Source organism: Coloeus monedula, assembly GCF_965178545.1.
Source record: "Coloeus monedula genome assembly, chromosome: 14".
Taxonomy (NCBI): domain Eukaryota; kingdom Metazoa; phylum Chordata; class Aves; order Passeriformes; family Corvidae; genus Coloeus; species Coloeus monedula.
In genome coordinates, this window is record NC_138794.1 from 17,123,703 (window position 1) to 17,142,464 (window position 18,762).

At 45.0% G+C, this 18,762-nt stretch overlaps 1 protein-coding gene across 2 annotated transcripts; it reads left to right on the top strand.

Moving 5' to 3' along the window:
• Positions 1-912: 912 nt before the first annotated feature.
• TPM1 (tropomyosin 1) lies at positions 913-15,294 on the top strand. Of its 2 annotated transcripts, none has more exons than XM_082290769.1 (10): positions 913-1,214; positions 2,180-2,305; positions 8,479-8,612; positions 9,834-9,951; positions 10,390-10,460; positions 11,282-11,357; positions 11,904-11,966; positions 12,225-12,294; positions 13,571-13,649; positions 15,089-15,294. In XM_082290769.1, exons 1-10 carry the CDS (start codon positions 1,101-1,103, stop codon positions 15,090-15,092), a joined length of 855 nt encoding a protein of 284 aa, XP_082146895.1. In that variant the 5' UTR covers positions 913-1,100; the 3' UTR covers positions 15,093-15,294. The 2 variants fall into 2 exon arrangements, 1 of the variants encoding a protein (XP_082146895.1); XR_014226815.1 differs by having other exon boundaries at positions 914-1,214; positions 13,571-13,815.
• The last annotated feature ends 3,468 nt before the right edge of the window (positions 15,295-18,762 follow it).

Sequence of the window (18,762 nt, forward strand, 5' to 3'; positions counted from 1 at the left end):
TGTGCGGTACCGAGGCACGTCTCCCTTCAGGGCCAGGAGCCCTGGCCAGGTACTGCAGAGGAGAGCGGTGCACTTGGGAAGCGCTGGCAGCCGCTGGCACCTCTGCTCTGTGCCGGCACTGCCCTGGGGGTCAGGGTCGCGCCTCAACCCCTTCCCCGCGGTGTGGGTCCCGGCGGAAGCCCTGCCCTGCCCTCCCCTCAGCCCTGCCTTCAGCCCTGCCCGGGTCTCGCCGCAAAGTCTGGGCTTCGTGCTCGGCGCTGCGCGGGCCGGCCCAGCGCCCCACCGCCCTCTTTTTCTGCAGCCTGGCTGTTGAGTAGAGGTGCCCCCTCCTCCTCTCCTCCTCCGGCTGCCGGGGGAAGGTCTCCGAACGCTTTCATTCCATGCGGTTAACCCCTTACTGCCCGTCCTGCAGGCCCCGTGCCCCGCAGCCCCGCGTTCCCCTGCCGCCTGGTGCGATCGGCTCTGCCACCCTCTTGCTGTAGAACAGATTGATTTCCACGGGAGGGGACGACTCCTGCATGGGGCTGGTGTCACCCAGACGCCCTGCCCGCTACGAGCAGCCTTCGCGCCCGTCTCCTCCGCTCCCCGCGCTCTGGCTTGCTGGTTTTTTTTTTTTTCTCCCAGGACTAGCAGCGAAATGTCCCGTCCTGCCTATTTGGAAATGGGAACAAATTGCTCCCCCGCCTTACCTCGCCCATCGCATCCCATATATAGTCATATCTACGGTCAAATGGCAGGCAGCAGCGAATGGGAAGGCTGTGCCTCCCAAAAAAACCCGGGGGGCAGTAAGAAAGGGAAAGGGGTAGGGACGAAAGGAGGAGGGAGGAAGGGCAAAAAAAAAGCCCTTTCCAAAAAAGTATTGGATGTCTTGAGGAATGCAGTCAGCCCCCTGGGAAAGTACATATCTGTGAGGCGCTCCCTGCCCGCCGCTTGCACTCGGCCGGCGCCCCGTCCCGCACGGATCAACCCCGCCGCCCGGCAGCTCCGCTCCGCTCCCCCGGGGGCCGCGCCTGCGTCCGGACTCGGGGCTGTCCCGCAGCTTTTCAAGTTTTTCTTTCGGGAGCAGTTCGCGCGGGGACGCGCCCTAGCCCACCGCCACCATGGATGCCATCAAGAAGAAGATGCAGATGCTGAAGTTGGACAAGGAGAACGCCTTGGACAGAGCCGAGCAAGCCGAAGCGGACAAGAAGGCAGCGGAGGAGAGAAGCAAGCAGGTCTGCACCGAGGGCCCGGGCGCAGCCAGCGCCGGGGCGCAAGTCTTTCCAGACGACTCATCTCTTTTTTTTTTTTCCCTCCTTCCCTCTTCTTCCCCCCCTCGCCGTACCTTGTATTCCACCCCCGCGCCCTGCAGAACTGGTTGAACTTTCCCTAAGGCAGAGCTTCAGCCTGGCAGCCGCCGGCTGGAGGTTCCCGGGGGCGCGGCAGGAGGTCCTTCCCCCGTCCCCACATTCCAGCTGGGGAGCAGGGCCCTGGGACAGCCTCGTGGCCTCTGCCTTTGTCATAGGAGCACGGCTTAGAGAGGCTGCCTGGAACACCTAGTTAGCACTGGACAGATGTGCTGCGATTTGGCAAAGGACAGTTAAAGCTGTGTTCCCCACTCCAGCATCACTCAGCAGACTTGTCCGATTCCAGCCGCCCCCCCCCCCCCGCCCTTCTCCAGACTCCTGTCCTCTTTATTTATCCTTCTCCAACCCCCCTCCTTTACACCTGGGGCTTTATTCGATTCGGGGAGGGGAACACATTGTTTGCTCGTTTCTGGGAGATCTGAAGGAGGAGGGAGGAAGGAAGAGAGAGTGATTTATGAATTAATTTCCCACTTTTCTAAGCCCAGGGAGAAACATATTTGTGTGTTATATTTCCTCTTATGCACGTAGTTAGAGGATGACATTGTGCAATTGGAAAAGCAATTGCGTGTGACGGAGGATTCAAGGGACCAAGTGCTGGAAGAGCTGCACAAGTCTGAGGACAGCCTCCTCTCCGCAGAGGAGAATGCTGCCAAGGTATCGTGCCCTTGCTGCAAGCAAAGAGGATCTAACTGTCTCTCCTTCTCTCTCTCTCTGTCCGTCTGTCCTTTTCTGTCTCTTCTGCACTTGCACCTCTCTGTTTGCACGATCACGCTGCCTGCTGCACCTTTTCCTGCCCGCCCTCCCCTCTGCACCACTTTCCACCCATATCACAGCTGGAGGACGAGCTGGTGGCTCTACAAAAGAAGCTGAAGGCCACCGAGGATGAGCTGGACAAATACTCGGAGTCCCTTAAAGATGCACAGGAAAAGTTGGAACTGGCTGACAAAAAGGCCACAGATGTAAGTTACCCCCATCCCTTTCACCACAAGCCCAATAGAGAAACCACACTCTTGCTCTGCTCAGGACAGCCTGGACTCCTACCCAGCAGCACTCCAAAGTTTGGTGATGGCAGGGTGCAGGCACCTCCTGGGCAGGGAGGTGGGAAACACAGCACTTGCCTCCCTGCATGAGGTTTGCACACTATCAGAGGCGTTTGATTGGGTTTCTGCTCACTTGACATGTGCTTTTCATGTGTACTTGTCACTCTAGACACAAAAGCAAAGAACTGGTGATTCATCTGTTCAGGTGATGGGTGAAACAGCTCAGGCTGGAAGAACACTGTCTTGATAGTGAAACAGAATCAGAGAGTTAATAGCAAGTAAGTGCAGAAGAGGGAGATCCAGAAGAGCAAGGGCTGCTAGTTCTGTCTTCAAGAGAGCTGTTCCTAGGTATGCATGTGTTAGAACTGCTGCTAGATACTAGTTTGGCTCACTGGTCGCTGAGATAAAAGGTCCTCTCCTACGTTTTTTCCCTTGGAAACCAGTGGAACTGCTTCACTTGTCGAAGAAAAGTTCAGTCTTGTGTGACAGAAAATTACCTGGAAGATGATACTTGCTAGTTTTGCCATTTAGAGGACAGGGATCCTGGAAGCAAGCTGGGAGATATATATAGCTCAGCACTTTATATGGTAATAAGGCAAGAGCTTGTGCCTCTCCCAGGCCCTCATCCCACCCACCTGTCTATCCCTACATGCATTTAATGGATTGTATGCATGGAGCCGTAAGAGTATGCTGTCTGTTAAGGTCCTGGTCTCTATCACTGCTCTTGGACAATTCAATTCTCCCTGAGTAAATCTCAGGTCTGAATTACAGGATTTGGTGAAACTACAGTATTTCCAAAGCAATGACCCTCCTTTTCCTTGTAGCTCAGCTTTAAAAGCCAACCTCAAAGCCATAATGAAAAGGAGTTGCCACGAAGCAAGCAAAGTATTTCAGGGGGAGGAAGGATAGTTTCAGAAAGGGAAATGTTACAAACAACAACTTTGCATGAAAGACAACATGCTTCTATCTTATTTTACTTTTAAAAGGAAGAAAGGATAAAAAAAAGGTTTTGCTTTAGTATGGCAATTAAGTTATATAGCTTTGAAAGAGAACCCAAGAACTTAACAAACAGAAGTGTGTGAAGGAACAGGGGAGAGGATCCCGTGTATAATGTGGATCAGATGTCTGCTCTGTGCATGGCAGCTTCCTAGCAAGACGTTTAGTTAGCTTTTTCAAAGGAACCGCATATAGATCCAGGGGAGATATTCCTTATATGGAAAAGTATGCAGACTATTTGGAAATAGCTTGCCTAGGATGAAGGCAGGAGAAATGCTACTAGACTCCCATTCTGAAACTAAGGATCTTCCTAACTGATCCCCATGCCATCTTCCCCTGCTGGAAAACAGCACTTGGAAGCTATTTGAGGGCAATTTTATTTGCAGTCTTCCCTCAGGTGGAGGGTGGGAGAGTGTCTGGCTTGTTTTCATCGAGGTAAATGCCATATTTATTTGTAGGCATGGAATATGTCTGACATTTTAGGGACATATTTCTTTTTTGGCAGTGCAGAGTATCTTTGGGGCATTGCAGTTGACCTAGTATTTGCCTTATTGGTTTGGATAGTTCCAAGACTTAGGAAAAGGGCACGGGCAGGAAGGGAGTGTCGGCTCGCTGGGATGGACTCGCCTTACACTGGGATGTGGAAATCTTACCTGTCCGGTGTGACTCATCTCCCAAAAGCCAGGCACATCCGCGGAGCCACCCCACCTGGGCGTGGGCAGCTGCAGCCCCCTCTCCCCTCCCCGTGTCTCAGGAGCCAGGCTGGGTGCAGCAGCATCTGGCGGGTTGGTTGGTGTCATTTTATGACGCTCATACGGGGGCGGTTTGCGGGAGGAAAGGTGGGTCTTGACCCCGGGTCAGGCCCGGCCCGGCCCGGCCCGGCCCGCGGGACCCCGCGCGGTGTGCCGCCAGGCGGCGCTGCTGCCCCGGCCCATCCACCGGCCACGGCCGTGCTGCCGGTAGGAGCGGCCCAGCCCCGGTCAGGAGCGGCCCATCCCCGGCCGGACCGGCCCATCCCCGGCCAGGGGCGGCCCAGCTCCGGCCGGACCGGCCCATCCCCGGTCAGGGGACCGGCCCATTCCCTGCCATGACCGGGTCAGGACCAGCCCATCCCCAGGACGGCTGGACCGTCCTCCGTGCCCGCCCCGCTCCCAGCCCGGTGCCGGCAGCCCCGCCCCGGAGCTCTGCGGCGCGGGGGTACTTCCGGGGCTGCGGCGGGCGGAGGGCGGCGGCGCGGGCAGGGCGAGGCGCGGGCATGGCGGCGATGAGCTCGCTCGAGGCCGTGCGCAGGAAGATCCGCAGCCTGCAGGAGCAGGCGGACGCCGCCGAGGAGCGGGCGGGACGGCTGCAGCGGGAGGTGGACCAGGAGCGGGCGCTGCGGGAGGAGGTAGGGCCGCCCCTTGGCCCGGCTTGGGCCCATGGCCCGGGGGTTGGGGGCGCTGGGCGCGGGTCCTGGGGCGCGGCTGCCTCGTGTTCCTCCCCGGCCGGTGGGGCGAGCGGCCGCTTCCTTCGCCGCCGTGTCGGACAAGATGGTTGTTACCTGCCGGTCTGGCCGCGGGGTCGGCCCGCAGTGTTGCACTCCCCGGCTCAGTAACCCGAGGGCTGCGTGGGGCGGGCACAGGTGCGGTGCGCAGGGGGACTGCACTAGGTGTGCTGGCCAACAGCAAAACCCCGAGCTGGAATGAGGTTGGACTTAGGCGAGATGTTTGAGATTACGTGTTTTGTATTAGGCTGTGAGCAAGGTTTTATGGGGTTTCTCCCTCCACAAGTCCTAGTTCTCTCATCCCAACCAGACGAGTTCATCTGTGGGAAGTCAGCATGGCGACTCTTGGGAAGTTCGTAAGACTGAATCTGAGATGGGCCGTAGTACCTGACAACCCCCCAGCAGTGTAAGCGTACAGCCCCAGACGCTGTACATCTGTAGCGTGTTTTGTTCATCAAAGCTGCTCGCCAAGAGGGGAAAGGAACAGTAGGCTTGGTTTTAGGCAGAGGCAAGATCAGTTGTGAGCAGCATAGGCTTACGTAGCAGAGAGATGTAATTATGGGCGGCAATCACAATAAAAAAAACCTGATAGGGCTGTTTGTCTTACCACCGACCTTTGGGAGTTCCAGCAGTTGTAACTCAATGTTTCCTGCTATAAAATGTAGTGTTCTTTGAGGCAGTTTTAGTGTCTTCAGTGGTTGTATAAAAGCGAAGCAAAAGAACAAATTTCCTGTGTAGTTTATTACAATAGAAAAAATAGCAATTATTTGATTTCCTTATAATGTGGACCTTTCTGCACATTCTGGGCAGTAAGTTCAAAGGAAGAGCCTCCTGATTACCTGCAGGTCATCTTCCTTATGGAGCAAAATATGGCTACTTGTGCTTGTGTAACTGCTGCATTCTTGCAGATCACTCGGCATATCCATTTTTTTTCAGTGAATGATCTAAGTTATTAACTTATTTCATAAGGGTTTCTGTTTTTAAAAAAACTTGTACTTGTTTTCTAAGCTTTGTGGAGTAAAGGACACCAATGTTCCTATTTCCAGTAACATGTATTATTCTGGACAACGTACTGAGGAATTTCTATTGAAACGGGAAGTTTTGCTGTTACCTTTTGTGGCAGAAGGAATAGTGCTGGAGGAGTGATTACAGCTTTCTGGTGAAGTCTTCCCTTAAGAGCTCAGCTACATTGCAATAAGGCTGAGGACCCCTAAGGTTAATGTTTGTCTCTTCCCTGGAGTTGGTTTATGTGGATGATGTGGAATTGTGCAGAGTACGTTTACATGTTACTTAAGTTTTTGTGTGGAGGGGTCAGTGCTGGGGTGAATAAAGGCTGAAAACTGAACTCCCAGGCACATGTAGACGTGTGCTTTTTCTACAGTGCTGGCTACAGATGTTGCAGCTGTATTTCTGCATGCTTGAGGAGGGAGGCTTTGAGAGCACTACAGCAAGCAAGCTGTGTGAATCTGCCTCTTCCCTCAGTGTAATGCCTTACATGTATAGCATGTGACCAGCTAGAGCTGTTATGTGAGGGTTTTTTTTTTTTCTTCCTGTGCAAGGTACAGATACACAAACAATGAAAAAACTACAGCTGTGGCCAAAAAGTAGCACAGCCTCCAGCTTTTGATTGTTAAACCAGATTGCTAAAAGTTTCAAGGCTGTGATTAGCAGCCATTCCCTTAAAAAAGAATCTTCTGGTTTGAGTATGTACATCTTAAGGGGCTGTTGGTCATTATGTTTTCAAAACGCATTTTTCTTCCTCCTTCTGAAAAACACAATCTACCTTATAATAGTAATAATTAACACCCAATGGTAACTTATCCGTGTCATCGCTCATTGTCAAAATATGTGGTGTATAAGTGCTACGGCAGATATGCAGGTTATGTTTGCATGGTAGCAGTGGGAGTGCCCCTAATGTCACTGGGGTTTTTTCCTTCCTTGCCATATAAGGAGAGAAGTCCTGCTCTGCAGAAGAATAACTGGGGCCATATAAGGCTGGTTGGTAAATCCTTAGTGAGTTACTGGAGCAGGAAGTGAAAAGTTGAACTTTAGTCACCCTGTGTTTTTGAAGCACATTTTAAGCTCTTATCATGACAAGGAGTCTTGACATGATAATAATTAACTTGTAACATTACAAATTTCCCTAGGGTAGCCTTTATGAAAGGTTATTTTCTTTCTTAAATCTGGAAGTTCAAATTCTTACTGTTTTAAAGCCAGACGTCCAAAAACACAGGTTTGGAATACTACTGCGTGATTACATAGCTAAATATTTTATATTTGGGTTAATGTGGATCTCTAAGGATGAAGTCTCTTCTCCTTCTGGGTCTCTATGTTCACTGCCAATGCATATTAATGTTCAAAGATACAATTGCTTACCTGTTTATGTGTTGCTTTCAGTCCTTCTGGAGGACATCGTTACTTTCATGTCAAAGGTGGTTTTACTTGTCTGGCCTGTGAGGTGTTTTTTTTTCTTGTGTTATGTACAGCAAAATCTTTGCTGTGGACAGCTGTATCCAACTACCCCTGGTTAGAAAAGAAAAAATACCAAACTGATACTTTTGGTATCTGCTTTTGCAAGAGGATTGGTTCCCCCCTCAACTAGGCATTGTAGGAAATTCAGATGTGTACTTCCTCACACATAGCAAATACATATCGTATATGTTAGTGTTAGCACTATTTAGGTGTTATTCTCTGAAATCATTAACTTTTTAGAGTAGTTACCCTTTTGTATATACTTTGTGCTTAATAGAGTTTTGAAAGAAAGTTTCGTAGTGAGGTTACCAGAAGAAGGCTGTTTCAGAACTTACTCTGCAACTTAAGCAAGTGTAGATTTGAGATGGTCAGAAGTAAGAGCTTGTCATGATAAGAGGCAGATGAGTTGCAAGTGTTTTACAGAAGGTTAAGTAAACAGGTAATTCAGGAAAGGCAAATTTAGGGGAAGAGTGAGGATGGAACTATTGGAGGAAGAAAAAAAAAAAAGATGTTTTAAGGGATTGCTGCATGTACCAGGGCCCTTGCTGGTACCTTTTTTGTCAACTCTTGCACAGCTTGCCTGTAAACAAAACTTCTGGGTATTCGGGCACTTCTTAAATGTTCTCATACTCTCTCTGTGTCAGCTGTCTCATTGCAAATGCTGATCCAGGTGTGTTTTTACATGTTTACACTGAATCCTTCTTATGGAACTCAAGGAAACGTTGGGACAAATATTACAAAATGTGGTGAAAGGTCATAAAGGAATTAGGGTAACAGAAGAATTGAGTAATTAGTTTGTGTTGATTTGATTAAAAAAAGGGGAGGTCTGTAATTAATGTCTGCAAATACAGTAACAGAAAATATTTGGGTAAAGGTGCATAATTCTTCCTGTGCAGCTCTTTCTAGTACAAATTGTAGAGTCCTTGATGTGCTTCATTGAAAGGAAGCATTAATCACTTTTTTTCCTCTGTTAAACAATAACATCACAATTCAATGATGTACATCAATGATGCACTTTTAGTGGATGAAGTCAGAAATTACAGAAGTGCTGTGAAATGGCACTAGCAGGTAATGGGATAACCTTTTACAAGGGAAGATGTGTGCCTTACTATGAATTAATTTCTGTTCTCCCTGTGCTTAGGCTGAGAGTGAAGTAGCTTCTCTGAACAGACGCATCCAGCTGGTTGAGGAAGAGTTGGATCGGGCTCAGGAGCGCTTGGCTACTGCCCTGCAGAAGCTGGAGGAGGCTGAGAAGGCTGCAGATGAGAGCGAAAGGTGGGTGGGGCCATGTCTGAATGGATTGTTACCCTTATGACAAAGATCATAATTGCCAGGGTGTGGGTTAGGGAAATAAATTAAACCACTCCTAGGTCTCTGAATGTGTGTAATCTGCTCTTCTTTTGCCTACATGGACTTCAGTTACAGCTTGTCTGTAGAAATGTCTTAAAATATCTGGGCTTGGATTATTCTTCGTTGTGAAGACGAGATTTGAGTGTGGTAGGTCTTTCGATGTATCATGTCACATCCTGGGAAAACTACTTGGCCCAGCCCAGACTTCTCTCATTGGGTGACAACTTCTTGTGATACTCCTGTGCTGTTGGATGATTCTTGCTTTCATTGTGGGTAGAAAATCTCACCTGGAGAATAGGAAAGTGCTGGAAGAGGCTTTGGTTCTCCTGTTGGCAAGATTGGTACATAAAGGTGAGCGAAGGAAAGAGACTGATAATTCCTTCAGACCTCCAGAAGTCTGTAATGTAAGTTAGGAACTCAAGATTTGTGACGTTGGAAGATCTTCTCTCTTCTCCAGTTGTAATACTGTAACACAGTTGTAACATATCTGTGATAGTACCTTTTATTGTGAAAGAAACCCACGCATTCTGCACGTGTATTTCTAGGTTACTAAGGATGCAGTCTATTGAAAAGAAATGTGCCAGAGACTCACAGTGTGTTTTGAAACATTTAAGATAATTTTGGATCAGATGTGTGCAACGCACAGTGTTTCTTGTTATGAAGGAGTTAAATTTTGCTTATGCAGAGCACAGAGAGCTTCTAGGGCTCTGACATGGTAAAACCCAGGGGAGTCTGGCCCATAAACATGATTCTTGTCAGTCCTGCAAGGGTTGTAACATGCTGTTGATGAGTATAAAAGCACAGATGTTTTCAGTCTCCTTATTAGGTCTTTATAAGCGATACCCTTAATTTACCTTTCTCTAAGATGCGTTTTTCCTCCAATTTAAAATGAAAAAGAATACTACAGCTGAACTACAGTAAGAGTTAACCAATCACACTTTTTCTTCCTTCCTGATACGTGTTTTGTTCCTTGAACTTCTGAAATGTGAATGCTCAGGACTGATCTATGGGGTGAAGACTCAACTGTCTGATGTGCTCCATTCACCTGAATACAATTGTCTGAAAGTCACATACCACGAGTAGTAGGGCTGGAGATAAAACTGGCAAGCCCTGAACCTTGCATTTCCTGTTTTTCACGTTTTTCAGAGGAATGAAGGTCATTGAGAATAGAGCCCAGAAGGATGAAGAGAAGATGGAAATCCAGGAGATCCAGCTTAAAGAGGCTAAGCACATTGCTGAAGAGGCTGACCGCAAGTATGAAGAGGTCAGTTCTTGAGTGCAGGTCATCTCTTTCTAAAGCCCATTAGGCTGTGCCTGTAATTTTGTTTTTCTCCTTTGCCCTTTAAGTTCAAAAGATCACAAACACAACTCTTCACAGCTGTGGAAGGAAAACTGGGCACCCAGATACCTCAGGGGACAAGGTGACAGGAGATCTCTGCTTAGATTTTCACACTAAAATGTTTGAGAGTATTCCCTAAGCTCTTAGGGAGAAAAATAGTTTTCAGTTGCCTTTTGGTGAATGAAAGGGTGGTCTTGGAAAATGTCTGATAACTAAGTCTCAAATGTAGATGTCACATAATCAAAACTCATGTGTTGACCAAAAAACAAAGAGGCCCAGCCCCCAGCTTTGTAGGTTCTAGAAACAGGTGACATGTAGTGCAGCAATATCATATCCCTGATTGTCCCTTGCCTGTCCTTGTAGGTGGCTCGTAAGCTGGTGATCATTGAGAGTGACCTGGAGCGCGCTGAGGAGCGTGCTGAACTATCAGAAAGGTAAGTGTGGAACTGCTCTGAGACATATGAGAGGTGCTGGAAGAGAACTATAACTGCATGAAACGTTGGCAGTATACCGTGTGTTCAGCTCAAAGCTATGTTTGTTCATTTACTGTAATCGTTGCAATAAATGATCAGTGCTGAAGTAAATGTGTTCCTGTGTGTGTGCGCGTGTTTTGTCACTGCATGCTGTACCTGCACACTGATTTTGTGAATGGCTTTTGTGCATTTCATGTGTTCACTAACAGCCAAGTCCGACAGCTGGAAGAACAGTTAAGAATAATGGATCAAACCTTGAAAGCATTAATGGCTGCAGAGGATAAGGTACTGATACTAATAAACAGTTTTTAGGTTTAACTGCAACCCAAGTCTTTCAGCTTCCATAGCCAGTTAGCTCACTCAGTAGTAACAAATAAGTCCTTGCTGTGCTCTTTACTCTCTTTGCATCTTGCTTTGGTGGTTTTCTTTGGTCTCTTTTTTTTTTTTTTGTTTATTTATTCATTTTTGCCTTTAAAACTGATCTCCTGTGCAGCCAAAAGAAGCTGAACTGTCTCAAGTGTAAAAGCTCTAAATGTTTCTGTGTAAGCCAAGAGCTGTAGATAAATTTCTGTCTGGTCATTGTCTTAATGTGCACTTGAAATGGTATTCGGCATCACAAAGAGTTGCTTTCAATCTGTGATGGATCAGCTGCTTTTGAGGCCGTTCTTTTGCCCTGTAATTGTTTTCATTTTTCTCTATCTTTTCCCCCTATTTTCTCCTGTTTCTTTTGCTTGACTGAATCTTCCATCCGCCCCTTTCCTGCCTTCCCTCCGAAATAACAGCAAATGTGCTGAGCTTGAAGAGGAGTTGAAAACTGTGACCAACAACCTGAAGTCGCTGGAGGCTCAGGCTGAGAAGGTAGGCTAGAGACTTATGTGAGAACGTGTCCCTTACGTTGCCATCTGGCCTGTGGGGTTTTCTTTGTACGCTGATTGCTTTGCAGCATTTCAGCAGGGCTGTTGTCAGTAGAGGCATTTGGATTTACTGCTCAGTTTGTATTTGGCTCCTATTGGAACATAGCATATCTTCTAGTTCCAAATAGGTCAGTATCATTTGGCCACATGTTCTGTTGAGTATTCTGACAGGATTAAGTATTACTTACAGAATGTCCCTCAAAGTGGCATTGTGTACTAACATTAAATTTCTCCAAAACACATCCTCATTAAAACTGTAGTACTAATTTCTTCTCAGAGTTCCTGCTGTATTGCACTGGAATGTAACTCAAGGGAAGTTTGACTCTTGTAATAAACCGTATTACCACAGCCTTGCAAGCGGAATTAATTTAGTTTTACCTATAATAACTTTTTGTGTACAGATGATCTACTACAAGAGTTTCAAATGCGGGGTTTTTTTGGTATATTTAGAGTACCTGTCTAATACCAATGATCCTCTTTCTAATTACAGTACTCACAGAAAGAGGACAAGTATGAAGAGGAGATTAAAGTTCTGACTGACAAACTGAAGGAGGTAAAATTAGAGCTGTTCTTTGCAACATATCTTCCAATGCACCTTTGATTTTAGTATAAATACTACTTTGATGCTGTAAGGATTGACATACATTTTGGAAACAGTGTAATGTTAAATATCTCCCCTAGAAATTAGTTTATACTAGCCTTATTATTTGCCTCCTCTCATTGTACTTCTTTCCTCATTGGAATTATTTCTTCTCAATTCCTAAGTACTCTGTGTGTGTTTCCTAAAGTAGTCTGTTTGTCCTGACTTCAGGCTGAGACCCGTGCTGAGTTTGCTGAGAGGTCAGTAACCAAGCTGGAGAAGAGCATTGATGACCTAGAAGGTATGGGGGTTTGTTTTTCTACTTACTGTGGAAATATGGATCTCTTATCCTTCTCTTGTGTGGAGGTTTTTGTTGTTTTTTTTTTTTCCAGTGCCCAGTTCTACTGGGCTGACTTGTCCCACTTTATATAAATGGGTCTGCCTAAAGAGTAAAGTAGACAAAATATTTTCCAAATGAAATGTATTGATAACTTAAATGCTTCAGATGAATGGTGTTTTGCTCTTGCCTGTTTCTTTTTCTCTCGTTTTCTCAAGACTCCTTTAATTTTTTGTTTTGTACTCTTCTATTTGGAGGTATGTAAATGTATAGGGTAAATGATCACATGACAAGTGTTATTATCATCTTAGCAAAAAGCTCATGAAGAGTTGCATTATGTTTACAGTAATTAGGAATGTAGCAAGCGAACCTAATTTATTACTGTGATAAGTGTGGGTCAGGGCAGGCATTTTGTGGCATAGACCAGTTGGGTTTTGGTCAAGCTAATAGATTGTATACATAGTCAGAAGGACAGCTTATTTAACTTTAGAGGGTTTGCTTGTAAGGCTCTGATAAATCTATCAGAGCTGCAGCAGAGTAGTAGAATGTGCTTTCTGCCTCTGGAGAAAATAATTCAGTAGGACTTTGTAATTAGAAGTTATATGGAGTTCACTATTTAGATGCATTACACTAAGTCTAGGATTTTAAGAAGCTTAATTGCATGGTGTGACAGGCTGGATTCTGCATGAAGGTGATGAAATGCCTAAGTAGCTGCTGAAAATTTATGATCCCTGACTCAGGAAGGAAGCCAAGAAGAAAGATAAGTGTTTAGAAGGAACAAAAATTGCTGTAAGGAGCTGAGTTTGACATGACACAAACCAGAGTGGTTTAAAAAAAAAAAAAAAGTGGTAGAAAATGGTAACATCCTCCTTGAGCCCCGTTTTTGGATCTTTTCTGCCTAGCTCCTGTGTGCCTTCCTAATGTGCATTAAAACAAAAATCCAGGGCAGTGAAACATGGATTTTTGCTTCTTTTGTACTTTTTCTTGGTTTTCTGTGTATCACAGGTTGCTCCACTGGCAGTGCAGTTAATGAACTGGTTGCATAGAACTGTTCACTCTTTTCTTTCTTTTATTCTTCTCTAACTTCTGTCTCATTTTGTCTGTCACAACACTTCTTTATGTGCGCTCTTCCCATTTCCTACGGCTTCTGGATGGTATCCCATGCCGCCACCTTCACCTTCCATCCCATGACCCTGCTCCATTTCCTTGCACACTTCTGCCTTCCCTGTGGGAACATTAGATGAGCTCTATGCTCAGAAACTGAAGTACAAAGCCATCAGTGAGGAGCTGGACCACGCTCTCAATGATATGACTTCCATGTAAATGTCTTCCCAGCTTGTGCCCGCTCCTGCTTCCCTGCCCTCACTGATTGCGCGGTACCGGCCTTGTGAAATGATGCTCCCTGTGTAGTGGGAGATGCTTTCCTTTAGAGAGAATAGGTGTACAAAATACCATGAACAATTGCTTTACCCTGGCAGAGTGTGGGTGAGTGTTGTGCCGAGCCTGGTAAATACTCATGGTGATTTTGTAAGCTTGTGGTTACTCTTTCATTATGTCTGCAATCCTTGAGTCTTGTGGTTGCCCTTTGTTTGTAGCTCTGTGTTTATCCTTTCAGTTCACTTCTGTTCAAACATCATCTACCAGGCCCATCATGTTCATTTTAACAAAGAAAATTGCCTTGGTACATGTTGCATTCCGATTGTATTCCTTTGCCTGCTGTCAAAGTTTTTGCTCTGGCAAAATTCCTACAGAAACCTCAGAGAAATTTAGGTTTTGCGATGTTCTCTATTAATGACAGTAGGAAGTGTTTATCTAAATTTCCATAGCTGCTCTGAAAATTTCAGCTGTTATCACTAAATTACAAGCGTGGAAATGGATTTAAAATACCTTGTCGCTTAAACCCATAAAGGCGACAATTGAATTGTAGGTTGCTGCTGCGTATCTTCTCGATAGCAGTACTAATTTCATTTGCATACACCAAAAATGTGGTAATACCAACTTTAGTCATAAGGAGAAAAATAAAGAGTGGCAGGAAAGCAGGAGAGTCAGCAGCTGTAAGGTGTGACTCATTCATGCGGTGTTTGACACAGACTGGACTCTGAACAGAGGTGAGCTGTGTTACCTCCCCCTTCCCGTGTTCAAACCCTTCACTCGCATGAACACTGCAGCTGGCACGGGGGAGGGGAGGAGCTGTGGCTCTCAAGTGCTTAAGAGGTGCAATGTTTGGTCTCAGCATTCTGTTTTGGAAGCCCAAGCATGCTTTCAGCAAGACATAAGGTTTGCTTAGAGCTTGAAATTTATTTTGTGTGCATCCATATTTTAAATGGTTTTTTCTTCGTGTTTTTTTTTGTCCCTATGTGTGTTCATTACTTTCCTCCCTCTCTCTTCCAACATTTTAGTAGAGGTCTAATGTTGCCTGCTTTGTATGCTTTGGTTTTTTGTTTTTAAATTCCTTCCCAACATGTGGTTTTATTCAGTGGCTTATCAAGCAAATGGATTTCTTTTTTCCTCCTCTGTATACAGAGATTACAATATTTCTTCAATTTCGGATGTTTCTAAGTGGAAAACAGACTTTAAATTGTACTCTGCTGGTACATGAGGACATGACCGTAGCATTCCAGTCCCAGCATGGTGTGCTGTTTCTCTAGAATAGTTATCTCAGCATGCTGGGCTCTGCTGTGCCATTGCTGCTTTTTTGGAAATCTCTACTGCACCTTTTTTCATTTTCTACCTTATCTCACTTTTTCTTTTCATGCAGATAATTTTCTTTGCTTCACTTCTCCAAAGACATCTTCATCGGGTTGGATAAAACATCTTTCCAAGCTTTGGATGTTTCATGGGTTCATTGTCCTGTCTTCTAGCTTAGTTGACACTTCCTCTATCACCTGTCTCAGAACATGCTCTGTTTGTGCTCTGCTGTACAGAAACTACATTTCTCAATGTAAAATAAATATCCCAGCTGTATCCCTTTTGCTATTCCTTTGCCTTTTATTTATTTAAATAATTATTGAAGTTACTAATAAAATTTGCACTTTTTTGCTATTAGGGATTTCATTTTTTGGTGTTTTCATTTTTCAGCTGAAAACACTTTTGCCTGAATGTTGACAATGCCAAGCCAGTGAGTGCAGTGTGTGGGATGGTGTGAAAACTGACCAGTTATTATCTTAGTTTTTCTAAAACTCTGCTGCAGATAAAATGACAAATAGATGTAATAGGAATTTTTCCAGTTGTTATTATTAGGACAAAATTTGCAAGGACACTACTTCCTTGGGGTCACTTGGTCGTGGGAGCATGGCTGAGAGAGCAGTTACATCCTTGATGTAACAAGATTTTTTCACTTTAAAGCCTGAAATCTTTTCCTGGCTTGATGCTGAAGATGTCTTATCTTTATTTAAATGTATTTGTTCATTAACTTACATATTCGAGACAGATTTAAAGAGGCAGGATCAAAAACTTGGGATTCTTTTTTTTCACCCAAAAATAATCCTTGAAATGTCTTGCAAAAAAGTTTTCCCATTTTTACACCTCAGTTACTCAGCAAAGATGTTGCTTGCTAACATTTTGGGGGTTTTACGGTATATTTTTCTTGAGTGGCATGGTAGGATTGGAAGTTCATTGGGGAGGTTTTGGTAGCTTTCCACTTGTGCTTAATTCAGACTTGTGAGTTTGAATTGCAGACTCATGAGAAATGTTTCAAAACTGGAGTAAGAAAATCCTCGTGATTATACTATTAATGAAATTATTCTGCTGCAAAGTGGAACATCATGGATTTCAGGTTTCAGCTGATCTGTCAGTGTCTAATTAAGGATGAAACATTAAATACTGACATCTGGTGGTTTTTTGTATTGTTATTTGAAACTAGGGAGTTGATTGCCTTATTTTAACTTTATTTACATCACAGCAAAGAAGTTATTTTCCAGTTCACATTAAAGTGAAAACTGGATTGGTTTCTGGTGATGCTGTCACTCTATATATTGCTAAAGTTCCTGAGTCACCAAAGCTAAATAAATTCATTATACCATAGCTGAATTGTAGATTTTAACTTGCAGAATAATGTAAATGTCTCTTTCTTGTTCAGCTTCAAGATTATTCAGCAGTGCAGTCTAAACTAGATTTTCTACCCTCCTCAGAACTTGTTTTCCAAATAAGGCTTGCAAATGGATGCATTCCCTTCCTGGCCTGCCATCCTTGGATAACTTTGGCATATCCCAGTTTTCTAGCCTATGACACATCCTAATGTTCATGGCTGTGGGGAGAAGCCCAAATACAGGATATGTATCAGCAATCACGGATAGTTCAAGTAATAAAAGTTCAGTAACTTACTACTCCTCAGCTGACAAACAGTAAATGGCTGTGTGTGAAGGGTAACCAAATAGAAGGGGATAGATGAAAGTTACCCAAATACAATGGGATGAGCATTTTTAAAATGACTGAGGCTAACACGGTTAACTTCGCAAATGCAAGAGTTAGGGGAAATGTGGTCAACTGTCACTTGTCAGCTGAGCCAGAGTAAAACATGCTACAGTAACTCCAACTTCTTATCTATTGTGTTTTGGGTCATTGTTTTAGCAGTGTTTTTTGTCCACTCAATTCCTTGCAATACTGGTGTTTCTTAAGAAAAGTAAACAAAAAAGCAAAATCCATTGTAAGAACCTGTCAATTTTTAACATAGTGATTTTAAACATCAGTATTAAAATTTTGCCTTTTGGTCAATCATACATGATCAGCTCTGCACTGGAGGATGACAGATTGCTGGACGTAGTACTGGAAATGGGCAGTGCAATGCAGATCCCCAGGTAGCTGCATGCAGAATTCCTGGCTGGTCTTGCTGCACTGATCTTCACTCCAGGGAGCTGGTGTGGTTCCCCACTGCAGTGTGGTTCAGCACTCTTGTCACCCTCAGTTGTGCTGTTCTACCTCCCATGTCTGGCTGTTTCTGTGCCTGAGGCTTCTTGCTGGGAGTGCAGGGCTGGCTCTGGGCTCCACTGAGCAGAGGCTGAGCTTTGCTGGCTCTGCACAGAGCCAGAACTCACTGCTCGGCTGCTGGGGCTCCTGCAGTGCCAGGGTCTGCCTCTGGAGCAGATGGACGCACAGCCCAGGCAGAATCAAGGGCTCACTGTATACTTGGAAAGTGCTTTCCCTGCTTTACTGGGGGATTTAGTTGTTTTGAAAGTTGAGAAATACTGTAAATCTCTGCCTCAATCAGAGAGGAGATTTCTGTGATGATGGTAAGTGTAAGTTCACATGATTCATTTTTGAATAACAGCTATATACACTTTGCCTGACAAAGTGAAATTTTAGTTACTCTAAGGTTTTGATGGTTTTTTTCCACATATATGGGACATTATGATGATGAGAGAGACAAGATCCACTTGTTACTGGTGCGGGATCAGAGCTGTGAAATGTGCCCTGGCTTTACTGAGCTGGCTGTGGGAGTTTGGGCTGGGGAGGAAGCTGGGAGGAGTTGCTCACCACACAAGCATGTCCTGCAGACCAGCTCACTGCACAGCTTTGCCTTTGCTGTGTCCAGTGCCTGCAGGGGAAGAGGATTCCTGTGGAAGCTGTTAGGCAGCTTGTGGAAAAGAATCAGAAACAGTCATTTCCTGTAGGGAAATAATCTGGGATCAAGAGGTCAGGAGTGTAGTTAGGCTATTGAGAGGAACATGGACAATTTGAGAACACAAGATAGTCAAAAGCCATTGTGGAACATTTCTTTCACTCTGCAGAACAACTCTCATTAAATGTGCTGTCACAACATGGCTGTGGCTGTTCTGTTTCAACATGAATTGTCCTCTCTGCTGTTTTTGAGCAAGGTTGTTCATCCTTCCTTTTCATTTTCACCAAATGTGAGTCTTTTTTCTTATGAAGTAGAACTTGGACATTTTAAAGGTATCAAAATATGTTGATTCTAGTAACACAAGTATATTTTCCTACCAAAAGTAACATTTCAACCCATCAGATTTCCTAGGAAAGGAGTATGGGCTGAGTCAGACCTAGCGGTAGTTGCCTACTAGCGTCTTTCCTGCTGTTAATTGTGTTGGCTGTGGTGCAATTGCTTTCTCTCTACTGGCAGATGAGGTTTCACCACACCTTAAATAGTTTGCAAAGAAAAATGGCACTCATAACTGTACCGAAGACTAAAGCAGGACTTGGTACTTCTAGGAATATAGCTGCAGTTCTTCCATTTCTATTCGAGTTTTTGTCTCACAGCTGTTCCCCACAGCAGGATTCTTAGCCAGTTCTTCATATGGTCCCATAACTGTTTCTTGGAGTAGCTATTTAATTACTAGAGTTCTAGAAACAGAGGTAAAGTGTTTCTCTGTATGTTACTGAACTGTCTGTCATGTGACCAGTTTCTTTATTAACTCTTATTTAACTGTTTTCTCTGTCTAATCTGTCTTCATTCTGCCTCTTTTTTCCCTTCTAACGTGC